The sequence below is a fragment of the Abramis brama genome (genome assembly GCF_963993115.1).
Source record: "Abramis brama genome assembly, chromosome: 17".
Classification (NCBI taxonomy): domain Eukaryota; kingdom Metazoa; phylum Chordata; class Actinopteri; order Cypriniformes; family Leuciscidae; genus Abramis; species Abramis brama.
In genome coordinates this window covers 16,127,490-16,150,281 of record NC_139979.1, presented here as the reverse complement: position 1 = coordinate 16,150,281, position 22,792 = coordinate 16,127,490, and the positions used below count along the sequence as shown (strand labels likewise).

The 22,792-nt window shown below is 37.4% G+C and overlaps 1 protein-coding gene across 5 annotated transcripts in view; it reads right to left on the bottom strand.

The window, feature by feature from the left end:
- The window catches only part of arhgef1 (Rho guanine nucleotide exchange factor (GEF) 1), a 49,152-nt gene that overhangs the window by 21,901 nt on the left and 4,459 nt on the right, over nucleotides 1–22,792 (bottom strand). For all 5 annotated transcript variants that reach the window (XM_084089715.1, XM_084089716.1, XM_084089718.1 and 2 more), the window contains exons 2-8: nucleotides 9,039–9,103; nucleotides 6,932–7,018; nucleotides 6,476–6,589; nucleotides 5,685–5,783; nucleotides 4,277–4,319; nucleotides 4,042–4,147; nucleotides 3,718–3,858 (exon numbers count right to left, since the gene is read on the bottom strand). In XM_084089715.1, coding sequence (XP_083945841.1) covers nucleotides 3,718–3,858; nucleotides 4,042–4,147; nucleotides 4,277–4,319; nucleotides 5,685–5,783; nucleotides 6,476–6,589; nucleotides 6,932–7,018; nucleotides 9,039–9,065 — 617 coding nt within the window. In that variant the 5' untranslated portion in view covers nucleotides 9,066–9,103. The remainder of the gene's footprint in view (nucleotides 1–3,717; nucleotides 3,859–4,041; nucleotides 4,148–4,276; nucleotides 4,320–5,684; nucleotides 5,784–6,475; nucleotides 6,590–6,931; nucleotides 7,019–9,038; nucleotides 9,104–22,792) is intronic.

The window sequence follows — 22,792 nt, the reverse complement described above, 5'->3', positions numbered from 1 at the left end:
GTCTATCTGCACTCAGAGAGCGACTAGTGTGGATTCATGAACAAATGAGAAATGACTCCTAAAAGTTATTTTAATGAGCCACCCAAAAAAGATTCACAAATGTTCGCTTTGATTCAATTTGATGAATCCTTAAAGGACAAATCCAGTGAAAAATGAACCTAGGGGTAATTAACACATGGTTACCGAGTCGATCGTTCCCTGCGATGCGTTTTCATGAAAATCGAATGTATAGAGTTTTATCTTTAAAAACAGATTAGCTCATAACAGTAGTATATGGGGCACAGAGTAAGTAAAAGTAAATCGCTAGTTAATACCACTAACAAGGCTCAAAATAGCCTCACACTAACACGGTAACATAATGAGGGTCCTTACATACAAACCGAAGCATTGAGAACTTTGTAAGTGTACAGACAGTTTAATAAGAAGATACTTTATAAAGACAGAACATTACGCGTTGACATGCAGGAGCCATCTTGGAAAACAGTCTCGACTAATCGAGCCACGAACGCCGTGCTACGTTAGATTTCACAAACGTAATTCCTATCGACCAGCTATCCTATCGACGGCGTTCGTGACTCGATTAGTCGAGACTGTTTTCCAAGATGGCTCCTGCATGTCAACGCGTAATGTTCTGTCTTTATAAAGTATCTTCTTATTAAACTGTCTGTACACTTACAAAGTTCTCAATGCTTCGGTTTGTATGTAAGGACCCTCATTATGTTACCGTGTTAGTGTGAGGCTATTTTGAGCCTTGTTAGTGGTATTAACTAGCGATTTATTTTTACTTACTCTGTGCCCCATATACTACTGTTATGAGCTAATCTGTTTTTAAAGATAAAACTCTTTACATTCGATTTTCATGAAAACGCATCGCAGGGAACGATCGACTCGGTAACCATGTGTTAATTACCCCTAGGTTCATTTTTCACTGGATTTGTCCTTTAACTGAGCAGTTACTGAATCATTATCTTACTCTCTAGTCTTTATATTCAGACATGCTTGAAACAAAATTAAGCCAGAAGAGTTTTGTGTCCTTGAGGTTTGTGTAATGATTTTAACTACAAGACACTAAAAAAGCTAAACTATGAATTAAATCTTATACACTACCGCTCAAAAGATTGGGGTCAGTCTGGGGTGTATTCAGCATGGATGCAGATAAAGGTGAACTGTTCCTTTAAGCAAAGAAATTTGGGTGCTTTAATTGGCAGGGATCAAAGGGTCGATGAGTGCAGTAGATTCACATTAAAGGGCAAATGTGGGTTTGTAGGCATTAATATATTACACCCCACGGGTAGTGAGGACCCCCATGCAGGAAGTGAGACAGGAGGAGACTGCTGAGCCTTTCGCCTCTGCTGCACACTCTGCCAATCTGAATTCAGATCATTATTTCTGCACAATAAAAGCCAGCAGGGAAAATCTGGCACTCACTGCACACTGTACAGTAAAAGAACCACACAGATCCCTCTAATGAAAGGTTTATCCTGTGGACCATGTGTACAATGTAGTCCCTAACTGAAAACAACAACATTGTACATACATTACCATTTGAAAGTTTGGGGTCACTGAGATTTATTTCTTTGAAATAGTAATCATTTGTAACATTATACTGGTCACTTTTGATCCATTTAAATGTGTCATTGCTGAATAAAAGTGTTAAAGGGGTCCTATTATGTCCTTTTACGAAGTCTTGATTTCGTTTTTGGGGTGTACTAGTATGCTTTCATGCTTGATCATTCAAAAAACACATTATTTTTCACATTATTACAGCACCTCTCTCCCCAGTCTGTCTCGAACGCGCCGTTTAGTTATCGATAATTGGTTAGCTGGCCCTGTGTGCTGTGATTGGCACCGCTTGTAAGCGCATGTTCGGGAAATGTTTCATCTGCTCAAGTGTAAATATTAAGGATGGCGTCAATTTCAAACCAATTCAAGCGTGATTCAGACTTAAGAATGTTAACAAACAAGAGGATCATCCAGAAAGGATTTCATGCACGGACTTTGCAAGCACGGATTTCACAGGATGTTTCAGAGTGGTATGTTTTTTTTTGGTTGTAATTATCTTATACATTTTACATATGATGTTATACACCATTTAATCAAGATATTTGTCGGAAAACTATGATAATACAAACAGTCATCGATCGCAAAACCAAGGTTAATTTTACTAAGGGGCGGTGAACAGCCTTGCAAAAGCGAGAGCTTACAAAAGCTTCAGTATACTATATCAACACTAATGTTGGCTAGCAGTCGAGAAGAGGCAAAGCTTTGTCCTCTGTTTACAGCGTAGCAACAACATAAAACTTATAATTGGAACTTCACAAAGCCTGGAAAAACGTGTTGTAGTCCAAACGAGTCGTTTGTTATAGTTCTTGGAAAGTGAATTCTGTTAAATAAAATGTTTCCCTTTGGAGTGGACTTTGAACATTTGTAACCTTGCAGATCTTTTTTATGCTCTAACAGCAACATTACACACTAACTAAAGTTGAAAAAGCACAATATGACCCCTTTAATATCTTTAAAAAAATAAATACTGACCCTAAACTTTTAAATGATAAAAAAATTATTTTAAAAGTAAATTTAGGCATCAAAACATTATAATACAGTATAAAAAACACTAGGGAAACTGAGCACAGTTAAATATCCAATGTTGACCAATACCAAATACATTTCTTTTAAAAAAATCTGTAATTTCAGCAGATAAGCAATATGGTACCGATATACTGTGAATCTCTTTATGAAGACTAGGAATATAGCGCACAAATCATATATACTACACTTATTGTTTAGCACTTTTTTTGGAAAAGAGCAGCCTGATCATTGTGCTAAATATCTCCTTTTGTGTTCCACAAAAGACAAAAAAAATCATACTGGTTTCAATCACGTTCATTTTAGGCAAGCATCCCTTTAACTTTTTGCCTTACATTTTCAAAAGGTGACTCAACTGCGAAGAAAGGCCCTAACCCACAACAAAAGAACTATTTTAGAGCTGTGAATGAACCTTCAATGGATACGTCAGCTGGTACTCTGAGTTAATTGAACTGCATATCAAGCACAACATTGAGTGGATACGACTATTATAGAATTCACTGCAAGGGGTCAAACAGCCCAGCAGCAAGAAGATCCTGTGCAGTGCGACACATTCAATAGGCATCAGTTAGCAGCCGGTGAGTGAATATCGACAGAGACTCGGGGGTTCTGATCCGCCGTGAATGCAGATTTGACAATAGCTGTATTCTGTCAAAGCGAATCGAAAGAGAGAACTGTTTGTGGCAAATGATCCTCTTCCCCACTGCATAGATGGTGTTTGACTCAGCAGGGCAACACAAAAATCACACAGCAGACAGTCTGAAATTAGGATTGGATTATAGGATAGGCACTACGGAGGGCAGCAAAAAGTAAAGGTCTGGCTCTGCGTTTCAGACAAGACCAAGAAAACAGACACTCCGTAAACTGACCATAACATATGGGATAATTCCACCAAAACTAGGGATGCATAAATACAAATACTAGTAGGGCTGCACAATTAATGGAATAGATAATGACTAAGAAACTGAGTTTCTGTTTCATTGTATAACAATCTCACTGAAATCTATGGATCACAGGGCTCAAAAATTCTACACTGGTCACAATTTAAGCACAACTATTAAACCATTTGTTGAATAAAATAAGATTATTATTATTATTATTATTATTATTATTATTATTGACAGCTCTTACTTGGCATCAACCATCTTTTCCAACAAGGATTCAGCTACAGCCTTCTCCTTCATCTCCATTGGGATGCGGTCGGTGGGACGATGGGATTCCACGTCACTTAGTTCATGTTCATTGGGAGTCATTCCCATCATCCTCTTCTGCCTAATGAGGGAAACAAAGACAATTATGCTACTGGAGCACCAGGGATAGATGAACACTTGTTATCAGAGCCTGACTTTTTTTTGCTTTTTATCTTATACTGTAGGTAAATATACTGTGCATCATGGATGCAAAGTACTCCAGGTTCACTTTATTTTGAAATTCACTCAGTGGTCACTGACTCACCTAAAGTCTTCCAGCTGCCGGTGTATCTCTATACTCTGCGTGAACTTCACTTCAGTAACATAACGTCTTTGTTGGTCTTCGCTGCAAATTTCTGGACGCAAGCGGTCTGAACGAACACAGCGTAGTGAGAGACGAATGTAGGGTGAATGGATTTAATGAAACTACAGCAATAAAACAATATAAACATTAAGTGCAGTGAGAGAAGAGCTTTCCTTTTTACTAGTGAAGGCCTTACCCAGTTCAGATGCTAAGTTATTTGGCACTGATACTTTGAGAATCTGGAAGAGAGAAGGAATGAAAAGAGAAAATATGTTATTTCCAATCTAAATCCAATTGTAAGGATTTGTTATATTGGCAAGAGATTTCATTATATTAATTATAAAACTTAAAGTTGATGTTTTTCTGTCCTTCAGTGTAGACTGTAATTCAGCACAAAACCACCAGAGGTCACAACAATATAAATAACCAGATTCCACATGTCAACAGCCTTCATGTCAACTCAAAGAATTGTGCAAAGAGATTATATATCGAATAGAAAAAAGGACAACTTAAAAAAAAAAAAAAGGCATTCATCAGGGGAGGTCATTCCCATGACCCAAACAGGAAGTTAGGGTAGGACAAACACTAAGATGAGACAGAAAAGGAGAACATGTCTAAAATAAGAATAAATAACACACAGAGAAAAATGTTACATTGGACAGAAGGGATATGCAGACAGAATGGGGAAAAGGACAAAGACAAAAAATGAAGTCTAAACAAAGATGGATTTGGGGAGAAACAGATGAGCAGAGAAATGACCTGATATACAGTATCATAAGAAAATAAAAGAAAGAACTGGGTAACATATTCTAATATAGTCTCTCTCTAATGACTATATTAGAGGTATTCAAAATATAGTCATAAAGAACCATAAAAATTCACTCATACCAATGATGAAATTAAGAAGCACTCCAGTCCAGTCATTTATTTATTTTAATGCAAAATAAAACCCACTTGAAAAAATAAATTAAATCGTTTTACTCTAAATGCTTACTGCCAAGTTAGACAAAGATTTCAGTCACTTTAATGCAATACAAGCCGTATGATGATACAAATTTAATAGACTAAAATCATTTTAAACAGCTTTTGGTGAATAATTTTATAACTATTAATCATGCTGTTTTCTGACCTTATAATAATTAAAAGTTTATGGAGTTACAAAATAAAGAAGATAAATAACATGACAAGGAATGACACGGACAAGTGATGGTTATGTGCCAACTACCATTCTGATCTGCATTTTTCTAATTTCATCAGAAATTTCTTTCCAAATCTCTTGTTTTTGCTCCACTTGTATTTTTGTTACATGTTCCATGTATAAGTTTATGTTAATCTGCCTATTTCAGAAAACAATGAGCAAAAACCATTTCTCCGCTTTGAAAGACAACAAGCTCAAAGACAAGATTGACGAACAGCAGATCATCTGTGTGATAAATAAAATACCCCTTCAAAAATATTCCCCAGGTTTCCTTTAGGGGGTCTAACAAAAACAGAGACAATAAAACGAGGGTAGACTGAAAATTGTGACAGAACAAAGAGGAAAACTTGTAAAGGGATAAATAAACTTGACAGCTGAATGTCTAGAACTCTTCTTGTTCACATACCGCTCCTTTTTCAAGGAAAGTGTTGTAGAATTCCCCAAAGTGCTTCTTTGTGTCTTTGGCACTGAAGTTCTTGAAGAGGTCAGCATGAAGGTAGCATAGCTAGAACAGGGGAAAAGAGAGAGAGAATGAAGAAAAACAAGAATAACAAAATTGACAGATGTAGACACCAAAAAAAAAGAGGGATAGTGATGTGTGCTATGTTAACCTATACGTGGACTTTATTGACTGGATGGAGAGGCAGTTGAGTTTTTTTAGAGCAGTGAGAAAAGAGTATCTGGAGGAATGACAAGGACAAATGGGCCAATCTAAAATTAATGAACACAACATAGTACCTGCTGGATTTGAAACCAAACATAACTGGTCAAACTCAATAATACATTATAGGTCCACAAAAGGAAAACAATATAGGGTAAGATGTCCACCTTACTCCTACTCCAACTAATTTAGATTATTCATCTGAACATTAGCATCTGTGAGATGTATCCTATCTGAAGAGTTTTGAGGTTAAATGAAAAGATGAAGGATTTGGATTTGGGAGACGGTACCTCGGGTAGATCACATTGGCTGCATGCCAAACAAAGGAAGAAATACTCATGCTTTAAATCACATGAAAAGGGCTTCATCTGAATGCTAATACATACATGACACCCTCACCCCCTAAACACACACATCATTCATAGCTGAACAAGAGATAGTGTAAGAAACACACAGAGCCTCACATACTGTACTAAAGCAAGCGCATGCATGCGAACTGACCAAAATAAACTGGCACACATTCTGTAATTTCTCACCACAGGAGCACAGTCAAACTGTAACATGACATGATGAATGAAGACCAGCAGGTGGGTGGGCCTGGACTTCAACAGTTCAATACTGTTAAAGTGACTGCACTGATCATCCACCATCTGAGAAGAAAAGTGATTACATGCATATAAAAAAATTAATTAAAAACAAACATGTATAAATAAATACACACTACAGTTTGGTAAGATTTTTAAATGTTTTTGAAAGAGGTCTCTTATGCTCTCAAAGGCTGCATTTAGTTCTTCCAAAATAGAGTAAAATGAGTAATACTGTGAAATATCATTACAATTTAAAATAACTGTTTTCTATTTTAATCAATTTTCAAATGTATTTATTGCGGCGATGACACATTTTCAGCGTCATTTTTGATCAGTTTAATGCATATTCCAAATATTTTTGACCTCAAATATACTAAAAGAACTACTAGTTCTAGTTTCACTCACAGGTTGCTCATCATTCTCAAAGTCTTCATCCTCTGCTCCAATTATATTCATGGCTGGATTCGAACTCTGAGCACCTAACGCCCCGCGCTGTGGAGAGAGAAAGATGAGATTTAACAGAATCTTAAAAAACAGCACAAAAAAATCCTACGGGATGTTAACATTTGTAGGATTGATTTTTTTTATATTTTTAATATTGGTAGAATGAATTTTAATTACAGGACTCAAAAATAAAAGGATGGCCTAATGGCCCGGTTAAAATATAGAACACTTTTAATAAAGATGATGAAGTGTTGGTAAGGAAGTAAAATAATGTATTGTGGCCATCTACACAATACTAATAAAGAACAGTTCCCTCCACACAATAAAAATGACTAAAAACAAAGCCCTTAACAAATGTTATATACTGCGTGTAACATTATGCTGCCATTATGAAATGATTTCTAATTAAAGGAGAAGAATTGAAAACATTAAGTACCTGCCACAAATATTCTGACTTGAGGCTAAATGAAAAGATTCATGTGGTGAACCGGAGCTCAGGGAGCCAAGCAGAACATTTAAACATAGAGGAGAGTGAATTAATATTCATACTCTACCACCTAAATGAAGCTCATTCTTTAACAAAAGTAACAACAGGCTAAACTGTGATCATATTTCTATTTCCACCTGTTGATAAGAAACTAAATTGAATCAAAGGAATATTCCATAAACGGGACCAATGCATCTGGCCAATGGCTGTAAATGTAACAGTGTTCTACTGTGAGAGTTGCTAAGGACAAATTTCCTCTGTCGCTGTTGTGCAATAATAACTCAGTGGAAAGAGTCTGAAAATCCATGTACAAGTCAAACTCCAGCAATCCAACAGACTAACAGTGTTTATTTCAGTAGAAACAAAAAAGCAATTGTGATACTGCAAGCACAAACAGAGCAAATGTTTTCTTAGTGTAAACATTTTAACCGCAGATAAAATGTGTGTGCGTTGCTGTTTACTAAACATTTAAAGGGATAGTTTCCCCAAAAAATTAACATTCTGTCATCATTTACTCACCCATATGCCATTCCAAACCTGCATGACCTGTATCAGAAGAAAGTCATACTGGTTTGGAACAATAATGATGACAGAATGTACATTTTTGGGTGAACTTCCCCTTTAAGCAGAGAGAGAGAGAGAAAAAAAAAATGAATGCAGGATCAACATTTGCTCAAGTCAGAGCAACACCCAGTAGTGTTTTTTTCGTTCCTGAATGAATCAGTGTTTTTGAACAAACCGGTTGAATGAATGATTCAGTGACTCACTCATAAAGCCGCCACTTGTTGCCCCCTACTGGTGTAGCAATGTAACCTGAAGTAAGATTTAGAATTGTCAAAAAGTACTGACTTCGGTACCAAGTCGGTACTGAAATTTTAAAGAAATTTGACGCTTTGAGCAGAATCGTAAACACCTCTGATTGCACATTGTACTCACACGCTTATCAGATATGTCTGTGATTGGCTACAATGATCAGCACTTCAAAAACATATTGTAAATATACATAAATCTTCACCGAGCGCTTACAAAAACGACTTGATACCGAAGTCGGTACTTTTTACAACACTAGTAAGATTCACTACAGAGAGGGACTCCCTTATTTTTGCTAGACTGCTATGTTTAGGACTTTACCATTGTACTCCCCAGACTCTGCTAAACCCCCTCAGAAAGGTCAGACCCCCTTCAGGCTGGTGAGAATATGGAGGAGTATAACTCATTTCACTAGACACTCAGAGAAGAGTCAGCTGTGCCGCCCCACCTACTACAGCACATTCCTGATTTTATTAAGCATCCAGAAACATTTGCGTCTCGGCAGCTGTAACGTCAGACAGTGTATGCCTTTGTATTTGAGTGTATTCATTGTCCATAATCTGATGCAAATTAGATCTAATATCACAAATAAAACTCTTTCACTACCCCTTCGATAATATTCTTTTCATGTACGAATGGATTCAATAATCTGTGTACTCAATCATGAGATGCATTGTTTTGGTAATAATGGTGGAAACTGATTATGCCATCTCTGTTATCAAATCAGATGCAGGCCACTTATAAAAACATCAAGAACGAATGGAAACAAACCCCATTTTGGGCGTCTTCATAATCCATGCTGTCGTAGTTTGCACCAACACTGGTAATCCAAGGTCCTGCAAAGATAAGACATCATGAAAGGCTAGAACGGCAAAGTACAACACAAAGTGGAGGACATACAAACATACTGCCACGTGCAAAGCAGATTGGGCCATCTGATACAACTATACAGAGTGAATAACAACAGCATCAGGATGAGCCAATACATCAATAACAGATAGACCGATGTGGAAGAACTAGAGCCAGATACGGTCTATCAATGAGCAGGGTTTTGAATGAAAAACAGTGACTTCATTTCTCAGTGGTCAAAAGATCTATAGTTCAGTTTGTTGTGCTGCTTTCCTTATCATCCGCCTTCAGAATAATAGACACAAGATCTTAACTGCAGGAGCGATTTTAAAAATAATTTTTCACTGCTCAGTGTCCTGCCAATGTGTTTTTCTACTCATTCTCCAATATAAAACAAAGGCTTCTTATGATCTAATCTCAATGAGCATCAATACCGACATTAGGCTACTGTACTGCATTGAGTTTCGCAGTGAAAGTGCGCCAACTTTCAGACAAAAAAAAGCAGATAACAGGGGGATGTCTTTGCATACCAGACTACCGTATGCAGCTGTTGGGACAATGGCCTTGTCCTCTGCACTGAATCAGTGTGATAGCAAAAGCCTAAAATAACTGCTAATGGAGCGGTGTTTGTGTTTGGGTTTTATCAGCTGCTTTAATCAGCCAAGTCTCTGAGATCTTCAAAGCTTTCCAAAGCGCTGCGTCTACAGTGCAGGCAAGCATAAAGAGACGAGAGAGAGAGAGACTGAGATAGAGAGAGAGGGAGGAAGTGGGTGTAATTTCCTCAGGAAACGATCAGAGACATTTTTTGTCAACCTGTCTGCAAAAGTCATGTTCAGAGTAACAGAGAGCATCAAACAAAGGAAAAAGACAAGAAGGGACAAACACATAGACAAGTGTATGACACATAAAGGAGAAGTGAAAAGATTTATGGCACTTTTTTTTCCCACAAATGGGGTATACTTTGGTGCCCCGTTACTGTTTTAAAGCATTATAGGCACAACTATGGTTTCATTTATAGTGAGAACTATTAAAAATGTTAGATGAACTATTATCATTAAAATTAGTCTAGTATGAAAAGTAGGTAGTGCGCAATACATCAAACGTCTGTGAACCCCAGCCAATTTTGGTCTGTCCCACATCAGGGGTCTTGACCTTCTCAACTATCTACTATGTTGACCAATCTAACAATTAAAATAATACAAAATACATTCAAATAATACAAAAACAAAACCATTTTTGATCTATTCAACTGACATTCAAATTATTGTAGCAAAAAAACTACAAATATTTTTAAAATCTAGGCTAATTTAGAGATTCTGTTCGTTTCATTTTGACGCAAAGTGTTTATTGCTAAAAATGATTGCAAAAATTATAAATAAATGAAGCTATTTAGACTAAAATAAAAACTAAAATAACTAAAAACTATTTAGACATTTTGAATTTAGAAAATAAAATATTCCAAAAAAATGGTTTCAGGCTCTATTTTGTATCCAATTCATGGAAAGCGTATAAAGTACAGCTAGTAAAGATGCTTTCTCTCTCTCTTCGTGACACTGCTTTCGTCTCTGTCACAAAGAGAAAACATCACAACATCAGCAGAATAAAGAAAAGAGCAGGAAAAACAACAATAAATGAAGTCATTCATGCATACATGTGGAAACAGAGCGGAAACAACATCTGTAACCAAAAACAAGTCAAGTGAGAACAATGAAGGAGGATAAGAGAAGAAAGAGGAACTGACAGATAAAAAATAAGTGGATAGAAAAACGATAAAAGTCATAACTGTTCTAGACATCACATTCACAAGCTTTACTGAGACAGGACTGTAAAATTCATGAACTTTCAGTATAACATGCTAAAATGTGATTTTGATAAATGACAACCTAAAAGACATTTAAATACACCCACAGCTTTTAATAAATCATCTCAACAGCTGTCAAGATCAATCAGCGAGCGTTAAACACAGACTTTCTTCAAGAAAGAGAGAAAGATCTGCATGGTGGTCACTAGTCAGAGACAGTGTGTGTCTTCCCAATTTAACTGAGAATGAGAGCGTGGAGCCACTGGGGTGTTACAGGTGGGGTTAATGAGGTCTATCGCTCGCTATCTCCTCAAAAGTATGTAATGACTGCACTCTTTCTCTTTGATTCTCTCTGGACTGTGTGGTATTTCAATACTGCAGGAGATTAGAGATCTCTGAGCTTCTCTCAGTCGTTCCAATAAGAGCAGAGGAAGGCTGGCTTACAGGCATGTGGCCTCACTGACCATGTGAGCATGAAGAGCAGAGAGAGAGAGAGAGCGAGAGAGCGCGCGCGCGCGAGAGAGAGAGAGAGAGAGAGAGAGAGAGAGAGAGAGAGAGAGAGAGAGAGAGAGAGAGAGAGAGAGAGAGAGAGAGAGAGAGAGAGAGAGAGAGAAATAAACAGTGTTACAATGTTTAGAGCAAAGGACTTTAAGGATGTGTGACTGAGGTGTTAACCTCTAATAACCATCACACACTCCACCCTTAACTTCTTTCTTTCTTGCCTACAGCGTTCCCATTTTTTCCTTTATCTAGCTATGTAAATTTAAATGTAATTTATTCCTGTGATGGCAAAGCTGAATTTTCAGCATCACTTTTCATTGTCACATGATCCTTCAGAAATCAATCTAATATGATTTGGTGCTCAAGAAACATTTCTTAACATATTATCAATGTTGATGATGGTGCTGCTTAATATTTTTATGGAAACCATGATACAATTTTTTCAACATTCTTTACACACACAACTTTCTACTTCTTCCTAGAATAGTTAGAAAAAAAGAAAAAGTTAGAGAGAAAGAAAGATAGATAGATGAGAAAGAAAGATAGATAGACAGATAGATAGATTAGTTAGAAAGAAAGAAAAGTTAGAAAGAAAGAAAGAATAGTTAGAAAGAAAGATTAGTTAGAAAGAAAGAAAGATAGATTAGTTAGAAGGAAAAAATAAAGAAAGATTAGTTAGAAAGAAAGATTAGTTAGAAAGAAAGATTAGTTAGAAAGAAAGATTAGTTAGAAAGAAAGATTAGTAAGAAAGAAAGAAAGAAAGAAAGAAAGAAAGAAAGAAAGAAAGAAAGAAAGAAAGAAAGAAAGAAAGAAAGAAAGAAAATTAGTTATTAGTTAGAAAGAAGATAGAGAGCTTAAAGCTTAAATGAGTATCAAGGGCTTCTGGCAGTTAAACAGAGTTCAAACAGTCTTGGACATTTGGTCAATGAAAGTGTATGGGACTTTTTATATTAATTTTTAAGAAAACTGAAAGTCAAATCAGTCTGAAAAGATATAGCACACTAAATCAGAACAGTCTGAAGGTCTGATCTAAGTAAGAAGAAGAAGAAGGCGAAGAAGAAGAAGGCGAAGAAGAAGAAGAAGAAGAAGAAGAAGAAGGAGGTGGCGAAGAAGAAGAAGGCGGCGGCGAAGAAGAAGGCGGCGAAGAAGAAGACGGTGAAGAAGAAGAAGACGGTGAAGAAGAAGAAGGCGAAGAAGAAGAAGAAGAAGGCGGTGAAGAAGAAGAAGGCGGTGAAGAAGAAGAAGAAGGCGGTGAAGAAGAAGAAGGCGAAGAAGAAGAAGAAGAAGAAGAAGAAGAAGGAGGCAAAGAAGGTGAAGAAGAAGAAGGCGGCGAAGAAGAAGAAGAAGAAGATTTAAATACAATATCAGTAAGTTGGCTTTTCCAAGCCAACTTAATTAGGAATGCTTGAAACACCATTCATTCTGAAAAAAGGAGAGGAAAAAAGCTTGTTATTCACCCTGCTGAGCACTTTTATCTCCTCCTGTTTTATTTCTATAGCCTCAACTTCCCATCATTGTTAATAGACGTAAACGTTGCCTGGAATATCCCAGAGGCATGCGTTCTGAACACACTTAAAAGGTAATCAAGACCCATTTCACTACATTTCTTAAAATGCCAATTCCTAGATGTTTCATACAGTAGCCTGGACATATAAAGGACACATTTCAAGTATTATCTATTACCTCTGCATTTTTTAAGCCATCTGTAATATTTGAGGCATCCACAGTATTAAAAGCACCTGAAAAAGAATAAAAAACACTGATCCCTGGCAAAAAAAAAATTTCCCTTGTGATAAGGCAAAACACATTTTCAGTCTGTTGCATGAGGTTGGCAAGCTTGTGAATTTTCCGATTGCTTCCCTCCTTTAAATCTACCGCTTTCCAGCGTCCTGTTCTCGTTGGTCCTCCATTTTGTACTTTTTAACAATACTCAAAATGAAAAATGCAAGCCCGCAAGCTCTGCAGCAAACCTGATCACGTCACGAAATAGGTTGCCATTTGGGACATTGCCATCATTGAGCAGACCCTCATGACTTTGTGTAAAGGTCAATAAGTCTCTTAAAATATTAGATAATTTTAACTTTTTATTAAAAGGCATAAAAACATAACTTTCAAAAGTGAATTCATAAAATTTTCTAAAATACATACTTTTTTTTATCTATACTTTATTATTTTTAACTTTATAAAAACTAATTAAGATGTGGTTTAGAATTTTTTTTATACCATTTTCAAGAATATTTTCAAATATTAAAAAACAATTATTTAAAATATTCTTGAAAATTGGTGTAACACTTTTTTTTTCTTTATCACAGACACTCTTGACCCTTTTGCAAACATTTGCCAAAGTTATCATCATATGATACTTTTAAGAGGTCACAATCAGAACGAGAATTACAAGCTTGTAAGGATAGGGTTTGGGGGCTAAGCGGGACACTATTGTCCAATGGGTGCAAAATGAAATGCTGCCAGGCGAGTGAACCAGTGCCGCACCGCCGCATTGATTGGTAGAAGCCGTGGCAGCTTGCAGTCTCCCTCTAACTGTTTCCAAATGTGGGCTGCGAGTCCAGGGAGTAATCAGCCCGCTTCAAACACAGAGCCCTTTGACTGCACACAAACCTGGCCTGTCCGGCATCCCAACAGACCCGCTCCACCACAGGCACGCCAACCGGGATTCAGCGAGTTTGTGTGTAAGAGTGAGTTAACGTCTGAGTATGCATCTGTTTCATACACGTGTCCATGTATGTTCTCACGTTGAACATCTCTGATTGGAGAACAGCTATTCAGGAACTTTACATCATGTAGCGTTTGTGTCCAACAGGCTGAGTGCTGGAGGGGCAGGGAATGCCAGGAAGCTCCAGCACTGTGATCTGCAGCCAGGAATCAACCCACCCCCTTTACGGAGTCAACCACATTTAGACTATACGCCTAAAACTCTCAGAAACAACTATAAAGTCCTTTTAGCTGGTAGATCATCCAACTTAAACCTCCATTTTTATCTGTACCTCTTGAAAATGTGCCAGTAACAAAAGGAAAATGCTAGAATTCGGTCAAAACAAGTAGTCTCAATGGAGACAGGTGATCCCTCCGTAGCTCAACTCCCAGATCTGAACACTGGCATCACCACATCAAATCATTTTCCTGCCCTCCGCCAGCCTCGCTCGCTTTCCCCTCCACAGTCCTGTCACCGCATCCATCATTCTGTCAGTTCATCACTCCACCCTGGGCGATCTGACTCAACCTGACTGCAACTCGTTTCTCTTCAGCGATACCGGCCTGCATCACGTCTCACCACCAAACATCTGAGGGAGGATCCTGGAACACCACATCATTTTCTGGCATATGCCCTTGCATCAAACATACAACACAGCTATGGTAATGAATAATTCCACGGGTTTTAACTATTCATTTCGGCTTCTGAATCGTACCTAGTTCCAATTAAGGTTATTATTGTTAGCAAAAATATAAATGTGCACTACAATATGAATGAAAACAAACTGGAAATATAGAGAGAAAAAAAGACTTGTTTTTGTATTTTCAATGCTGGACAATGAACAACATGTAAAGCAACCAAACCCTGCTGGCTTGTACGTGAAATTTAGGGGCAGGTACATCAGAAATCGACGACACCACTATAACAAACCAGCATGCAGCAAAGTTGTCACAGCAAACATATGGTGCACTGCACATCATTTCAGAGAAACAATGTAAAGACAATGCAAATTTAGTTGATATAAACAACCTCAAGCTAATGAACATATCTCAAGGATTATATGCCATTAACTCTGCAAAACTTGGCAAATCCACTATATAGCTGCTGTCCAGTTTAGGCAGTCTGACAAGATCTGAGTGCCAGTGGATCTATCTAGTCCATATTGTGGAATCATGAATGTTCCGGAGTTGCAGAGAGTGATGATAGTAACTGCTGAATGTAGCAGTAATGGCACATTTACTGCGTAATCACTGCCAGTAAGTACTGCAGTATGGGGTGTAGTTGCGATTTCCGACAAATAGAACTTTGATCACAGACTCTCTGATGCTATTATTTTGAGTACTGTGCAGTTTCTGATGAAATGCAGTATGTATCACCACAAAGAGATGGAACAAATTGTGGTGCTATGTAAAAAAATAATAAAAAAATATATAAAAAAAGAGATTAAATTACAAAATTAAAACTTCGACTATTAAAAAATCGACTATTTAATTTAAGTAATTAAAAGATCGACTATTTTTGACTGACAAAATGCCGGCGGACGGAATCAACAACAGCTACAGTGAGTTATTCAAAATCTTTCTTTTTAGTAAACTCTGTGTACACAAACAATGTTCTCAATCGAGTTCATGTGTAGAGCCCCTGGTGATACTTCAAGCAAAGTTTCATGTTGTGTCGAGCCTTCCTAGTGTTTTAAAAATAGCATTTTTATGCTATCATAGAAGTGCCCCACCAAGCACTCCCATTCAAAAGGCAATTTGACCAAAAACAAAAATACGGTCAAACTTAAAAGTGACGTTTCCATTGTAATTATGCTTTTAAACGAAAGTTTGCCTCGGGTAGATTAACAAAAAGACCGTAGGTTGGTTATTTATTTATTTATTTATTTATTTATTTATTTATTTAACAGGGACCATAAAGTCAAACATAGTTACAATACAAAGCCTGTAACTGTTGCACAGGATTTAGAGTTTATAGCTAATGCTAATTTTCAACTCCTGTCCCTGGATGGGCATTTCTAAGTACATTATAAAACAGATACATACAAATAGAATAGAAAACGTTCACATTTCTTCAAACACACTCACTCACTCACTCCACTCACTCCACCAGAACAACAATAATTAGAAATGGTTACAGTTTTGGTTTGCCTTTAGCCACAACTTAATCCTGGAGGTGAACTTTTTCAAGTCAGATATGACCTTAATGTCAGATGGTTATGCTTAAAGTATAAAGTTATGCTTGAACTAAAATACCAAAAAAACGAGTGAAATTTTTAAAATGATAATAAATCTAGTTCAAATGTCCTGTGACCACTATGAAAACTCAGCAATTCAAGCTTTAAGTACCACCATCATGTTTTTGTGAGATTAAATCATGTTCCTACAATCGCTTAATCCAACTGATCACCGTCTGCCTCTCCATGAATGAATGACTTCAGATCAGATCGCTTTGAATTCACAGTCAGTGTGAACGCACCTGAAGCGGACTACAGGCAACTCCCTGTGAGCAGATGGATGAAGACAGACGAAATGCTTGCAGAACAAAGGGATCGTGAGAGACACAATTTTTATTTTTATTTTTAAGATGACAACTTTTAAGTTGACACGGTATCTTAAAAAAAAACATCGCTCACAGCAAGAGATGACACAACAGCCAAGACACTTTTTTTCCTGCTGTCATTGACTACCAACTCAGAGGCTCCATTACAAAAAATCCTTTAGTTTCTCTGCTCTGTAGTCAATTTAGTCAATCTCTCCTTCATTCTGTCTTCTTGAACTTTCCATTTCCTTGTTTCAATTGGCCTTTTCACATGAAGACATATCCCATATTTTGTACCTTCTCTTTTAGACTGCATCTCTGTCACCGTTACAAAATATATTTAGCTCACTTTAAGCTTTATATTTTCCAATTATATATCTGGATAAGGTTAAAGCGTCCACATACACCTTTGCTTCCTAACAACTTACAACCACAATTCACACTGCCAGCTTCCACAAACATACCTCCCACCCAGACATACGCCACTACTATTACTCATGACAAGACATAGGGTTCTTTGTTAATGGCTCAGAGAACACCAACAGTTTCTGTTGCCTCAGCAAAGCATGCCAAAAACATCACATTACACGTATACACACATCCCCGGCACACTGTGAGAGCTTTGTCACTGCATAAACACACAAGCAGGAGACATTCTGCTGCTTTTTGCACTGATTGCCTTCTGATGTCTAATTTCAGTAGATATATTAGCAAACTTGACTTACCAGAAAACCGAATTAGCTAATTTAAAGCACAATAAAAACACATAACAGAACAACTTTTTATTTACTTGACTGTGATCTCATGTTCTCACCTGCTGCACAGACATTCATGCATGCACACAAACTTACTACGATTTGTACAATAATAATTTTTGCAACAGATCTTTTCATATTAAAATTAATTTTAAACAGCGTTATGTGAGGCCTTCAAGGACAGTTCACCTGAATTCTGTCGAAATTTAATCAACTACATGTTGTTTCCAAACATGTATGGAAAAAAATGTGTATATACTGAAAGTCAATGGGGTCCAATAAGGGTTGGCAATATAACCAAAGTCTAATATCTTGATACGAGTCATTTTATTTCACGATAACGGTATATATAGGGGTGTGTCGGTTAGTATATAACCGTGAGACCGACGGTTATAGTTGAACACCGTTATTACAACTCTATAACCGCCAAAACAGTGTTATTAAAATATTTTTTACAAACATTTTTTATCATAGAGAATGTTTAAATACTAATTAAAAACAACTGTTAACAGTCTGTGTTATTAATGGTCTACGTCGTTTCCAACTGTATTTGATTCTTTGCCAAGTAGGCTACTACCCCTTGACCGACCGCCAATCATTTGAGATAGAAATAAAAGCTATGATATAGTGATGTGCCATCATTATGAGATTTATTAAACAAATGAAAAACATTTGCAATAATAAACATTAGCAATGAACATTTGCAATCGGGAGACATGGTTTTTACCACTTAATGAAGTTTTGTTTTGTAAATCGTCAGACATGATTTTTACCACTTCATTAAGTTTTGCTTTGTAGAAAGCCTTTCTTTAAAGCGAATTTCGTTTTGTACAAATTGTATCTTAATTTTAATAAATGTTTCATCAACCAATTGCATGCATTTAATAAATAAAAAGCAAATATAGGAGACAATATAATAACCATGACATGGAGGCTCCGATGCGCCGCATTCACTTGCATTGCATTGTGAAGTTGAACTAGAGCGCATCTCATCGTAAATGAATGAAACTCAGCGTAGGCCTATGCCTCATACATTAGCATTAAATATCTTTGCTGCATCCTTTCTAGAACAGACAAGGGCTTTCTTGCGGCTCGCATCAGCAGAGAATTGCATCGTCCATAGACCGCAAAACAATCAGCGGATGGCAGTCGGGTGCGTCTTTGAAATCTGGTCAAAAAACGTTGGTGCGGATGATGAGTTATGTGAAGCGGTTGCGGATGAACTAATACCCCATCCGCGTATCTCTATTGATAACAACACTGAACACTACACAAATATTAATTTTATTCAAACTAAGTTGTCCTATAACAGACGAACGTCACAGTGCTTCTACGGGGCCATAACGTAAGATACAAGGTAATGGAGCCTTTTATACATTATCGTGTTTCTTTAGAAATAAACAATGGACAAATAGAGTCTTTAAACGCCTCAGATGTAAAGTTATTCGCTGTCAAAGTGACGCCAAAATGAATGGGAGTCAATGGAATGCTAACAGCAGGTGATGGCTTGTTAGCCAATGGCGGCCCTCGGGGATGGTACGCTATCTGGATGCTGGATTACCCCCCTGCTGGCACTGCATGAATTACAAATGGTTGCTTTTAAAGCTACAAAAGTTATTCAGTCAAGAGCAGTGAGTGATTTTCTCTCTTTTTACTCAGAAAAAGAGAAAATCACTCACTGCTTAGAAGTTCAACCGAACCTGCTTGACACGCGAGAACAAGCCTCATTGGTTCTTGCGGAAGCTCAAACATGCTGCGTAACACACAAGAATGAACCAAATTGGTTCTCGTACTTCAAGCGATCATGCTTGAGCTTCCGTTTACCACAACTGATGTGTGAGTTGATGAATATTTATATGTAAATAAAAGCCTAAATTAAATATTTTCAGCGTTGAGACAAATTGGACTAAACCACTCAATTCATATGGATTAGTTTTACGATCTCTTCATGAACTTTTTGAAGTGTCAAAGTGGTAGTTGCGTAGACTGTCAATGGAGAGTACAGAAATCGCTCAGATTTCATTAAAAAGATCTTCATTTGTGTTCCAAAGATGAACAAAAGTCTTACGGGTTTGGAATGACATGTGGGTAAGTAAATGACAAAATAGTGTTGTCAAAAAGTACGGACTTCAGTACCAAGTCTGTACTGAAATTTTAAACGTGACGCTTTGAGTGGAATCATAAACACCTTAGATTGCTCATTGTGCTCACGTGCGCATCAAATATGTTTGTGATTGGATACAATGATCAGCGCTTCAAAAACATGATCAAACATAAATACATCAATTACGCTATTCACCAAGCTCTCAAACATCAATTACGCTATTCACCGAGCTCTTAAACATCAATTACGCTATTCACCGAGATCTCAAACGCTCCCGTGCATTGATCATTGTAGCCAAATCACAGACATATCCAATAAGCGCGTAAACACAATGGGCAATCAGATATGTTTACAATTCCGCTCAAATCGTCAGATCCATCTATAAATTACAGGAACGTCTGCCTGTCTGTCTGTGAGCACAGCTGGCCACTATCCCTCTCACACTGCACACTGAGTGAGCACAGCGCAGGACCACAGACAAGAGAGGGTCGAAGAAAGCAGCGGAGCTTAAGTAGCGTTTTTTCAACGTTTTTTTCAGCGAGTTCACTGTGTAGCCTGCTCCCTGAATCGTCGTGCTTATTCATTTGTGGATGTTAACTGAATCTGTAAGTCAGCTACACTGTTTATTAGGGATGCACCGATCCGATACTCAGTATCGGTATCGGCTCCGATACTGCCATTTTTGGCGGATCGGGTATCGGTCAGACAAGGCCGATCCAAATCCGATATTGTGCGTATACTATTCAGTGTTATTGTTAAAGGTCCCATGACATGCTACTTTTTGTAGGCTTTAATATAGGCCTTAGTGGTCCTTAGTACTGTATCTGAAATCTCTTTCCAAAAATTCAGCCTCCGTGCAGAATTATAGCCACTACAAGCCAGTCCCAGAATGAGCTTCCTTCAGACGGGCCGTTTCGGTGTCTGCAGCTTTAAATACTAATGAGGAGGAGAAAGGCGGCGCAAGGTGGAGGGTGGGTGTGGCCTATGACCATCTTGCGCAACGGTACCATGCATGTTTATGTTGGATATAGCCTATTGCAATGGCACGAAGACACGCAGTCGTTCAAGCATTTCAGTTTGACCCAGAATCTGATCCAGATGGAGAAGCAACGGATGAAGAAGTTGCAACTCAGCGGCTCCAGCAGGACGTTTCCGAATGGTTAGTTTAAAATATTATGTCTGGATACGGTACTTTATTCGGATGGTTTACAGTTATTATCATGTAGCTAACGCGAACCTACTGTTGCCTTTTCATGAGAGATATGTAACTTAACGTCTGTAATTTATCTTATTACAATTACATCAAGCTTTCTATCTTGAAATGCGGATATCGCGCGCGCCATATAACCAACAGGAAAACGGTTATCCAAATAACAAAGAAATGTAACGTTACAACACTCGCGTTACAGTATGTGTAACTTGATGCTGTCTACCTTTACATTAGCGCAAGTAACTGCATAGCTGCATAGCTAATGTTACAGCCACATTCTACGTGTAAGAAGCTAGGTAACCATTAACAGTAAAGCAACACAATAGTGGTGGTGGCGCAATGGATAAGACACATGCCTTTGGTGTGAGAGACCCGGGTTCGAATCCACTGTGAGACACCAATGTGTCCCTGAGCAAGACACTTAACCCCTAGTTGCTCCAGAGGTGTGCGACCTCTGACATATATAGCAATTGTAAGTCGCTTTGGATAAAAGCGTCAGCTAAATGAATAAATGTAAATGTAAATATCATTTGTTGACTTACTTGTCCGAGGTGTGTAGCTGTGTGTACCCTTCGGTGTTCATTTGTACATCCAATTATTGAGCAATTATTATGCTTCGCTCGCTCAAAAGCCATGATATCTCTCGTGGACAAACTAAAATCGCGCGCGCGTTCTACTTCCTAGCTCATTTTCTCATGGGCGAGAAATATTATCTGGGCGGGCAAAGCAGGGAAAGGGGAGGTAACATTTCTCCTTATAACGTCATAAGGAGGAGATTCAAGATCAGCCCGGTTGAGCTTCCATTTTCTCAAAGGCAGAGAAAAATAGCAAAAGCTCGATTTACACCGATTAAAATTTCTAGAAACTTTGGGACCATATACAGGCTAGGGGAACTCATATTAATGTTAAAAAACCTCAGAAAGTGGAAATTTCATGTCATGGGACCTTTAAGCCCCACAAAAGGCACACAAACATTATAAAGCACCATAAGTTTTCATGCACAATATTATAAGTGTTCTGAAGCCATTATATAGTATAATTTGAGATATAAATTAATATTTAAGTCGTTAAATTCAAGATCACGTAAACGTTCACCTCAGCTGCGGCTGTCAATCATTCTTCATTCAGCATTCAAACAGCGCGTCGTGTTCGGTTACGACAGTTAACACGACGAAACTCTCTCCAAGATGATTCAATGTTACTATTATTATACTTGATCTGTAGATAAAGGTCTATGGTTTCGCATAAAACAACTTTATCTTGCTGGACTTTATTATTGTACCTTAATCATGTTACTTTCTACCGGGTGTCTGTTAGATCACAACACTGGAGTAAATTCAGAGCACTTTGTTCTTAACGCGCACAGTAACTGAGATTTAAAACTGTTAAAAGAAAATGCTGAATAGACTATTGCATAGATAGATACTGTATAATACACTACGCATCAATATGTATTTTCTTTGTGCTTTAAACTTTTTAATGCGGACTCGACGCGCTGCGCGCTGTGACTCGAGTTGCTTCAAGCGCATCATTCTGCGCTCGGGATCCGCATAAGCGCTTTGTGCCGCACTGTATTGGAGCCTTTCATATCATAATACAGGGACGCAATGAAAGATTATCAATAGCCGTTCTTGTTCTGTCCTATCTATTATGTTGCTACCTCATTAAACAGATGTGCTATACATTTAAAAAATGTCTAAATTTTATAGTAGGATATAAAATAATTGCTATTTTTGATTTTTATCTTGTTTTTCATGAATGTATTTTACAACAATACAAAGAGCAATGTGTAAAGTTTTACCAGATTTAGTGTTACACTTATTGTCTCTAATTTGTTCTGCACTAAACTTTTTTTTTTTCACAAAATGTTCAGATTTTATACAATTATTGTGCACTCGTGATTTTTCTAGACTAAATTTTACTGCTGAATTATCCACTAATCTAGTTTATAATAGCATTTATGTCAGATTATGATCATATATTTTTTGTTGTTGTTTTTCTTTTTTTCAGTTCTTATTATCAGTTCAACACAGAGTTATAGAAATTCTACTTGA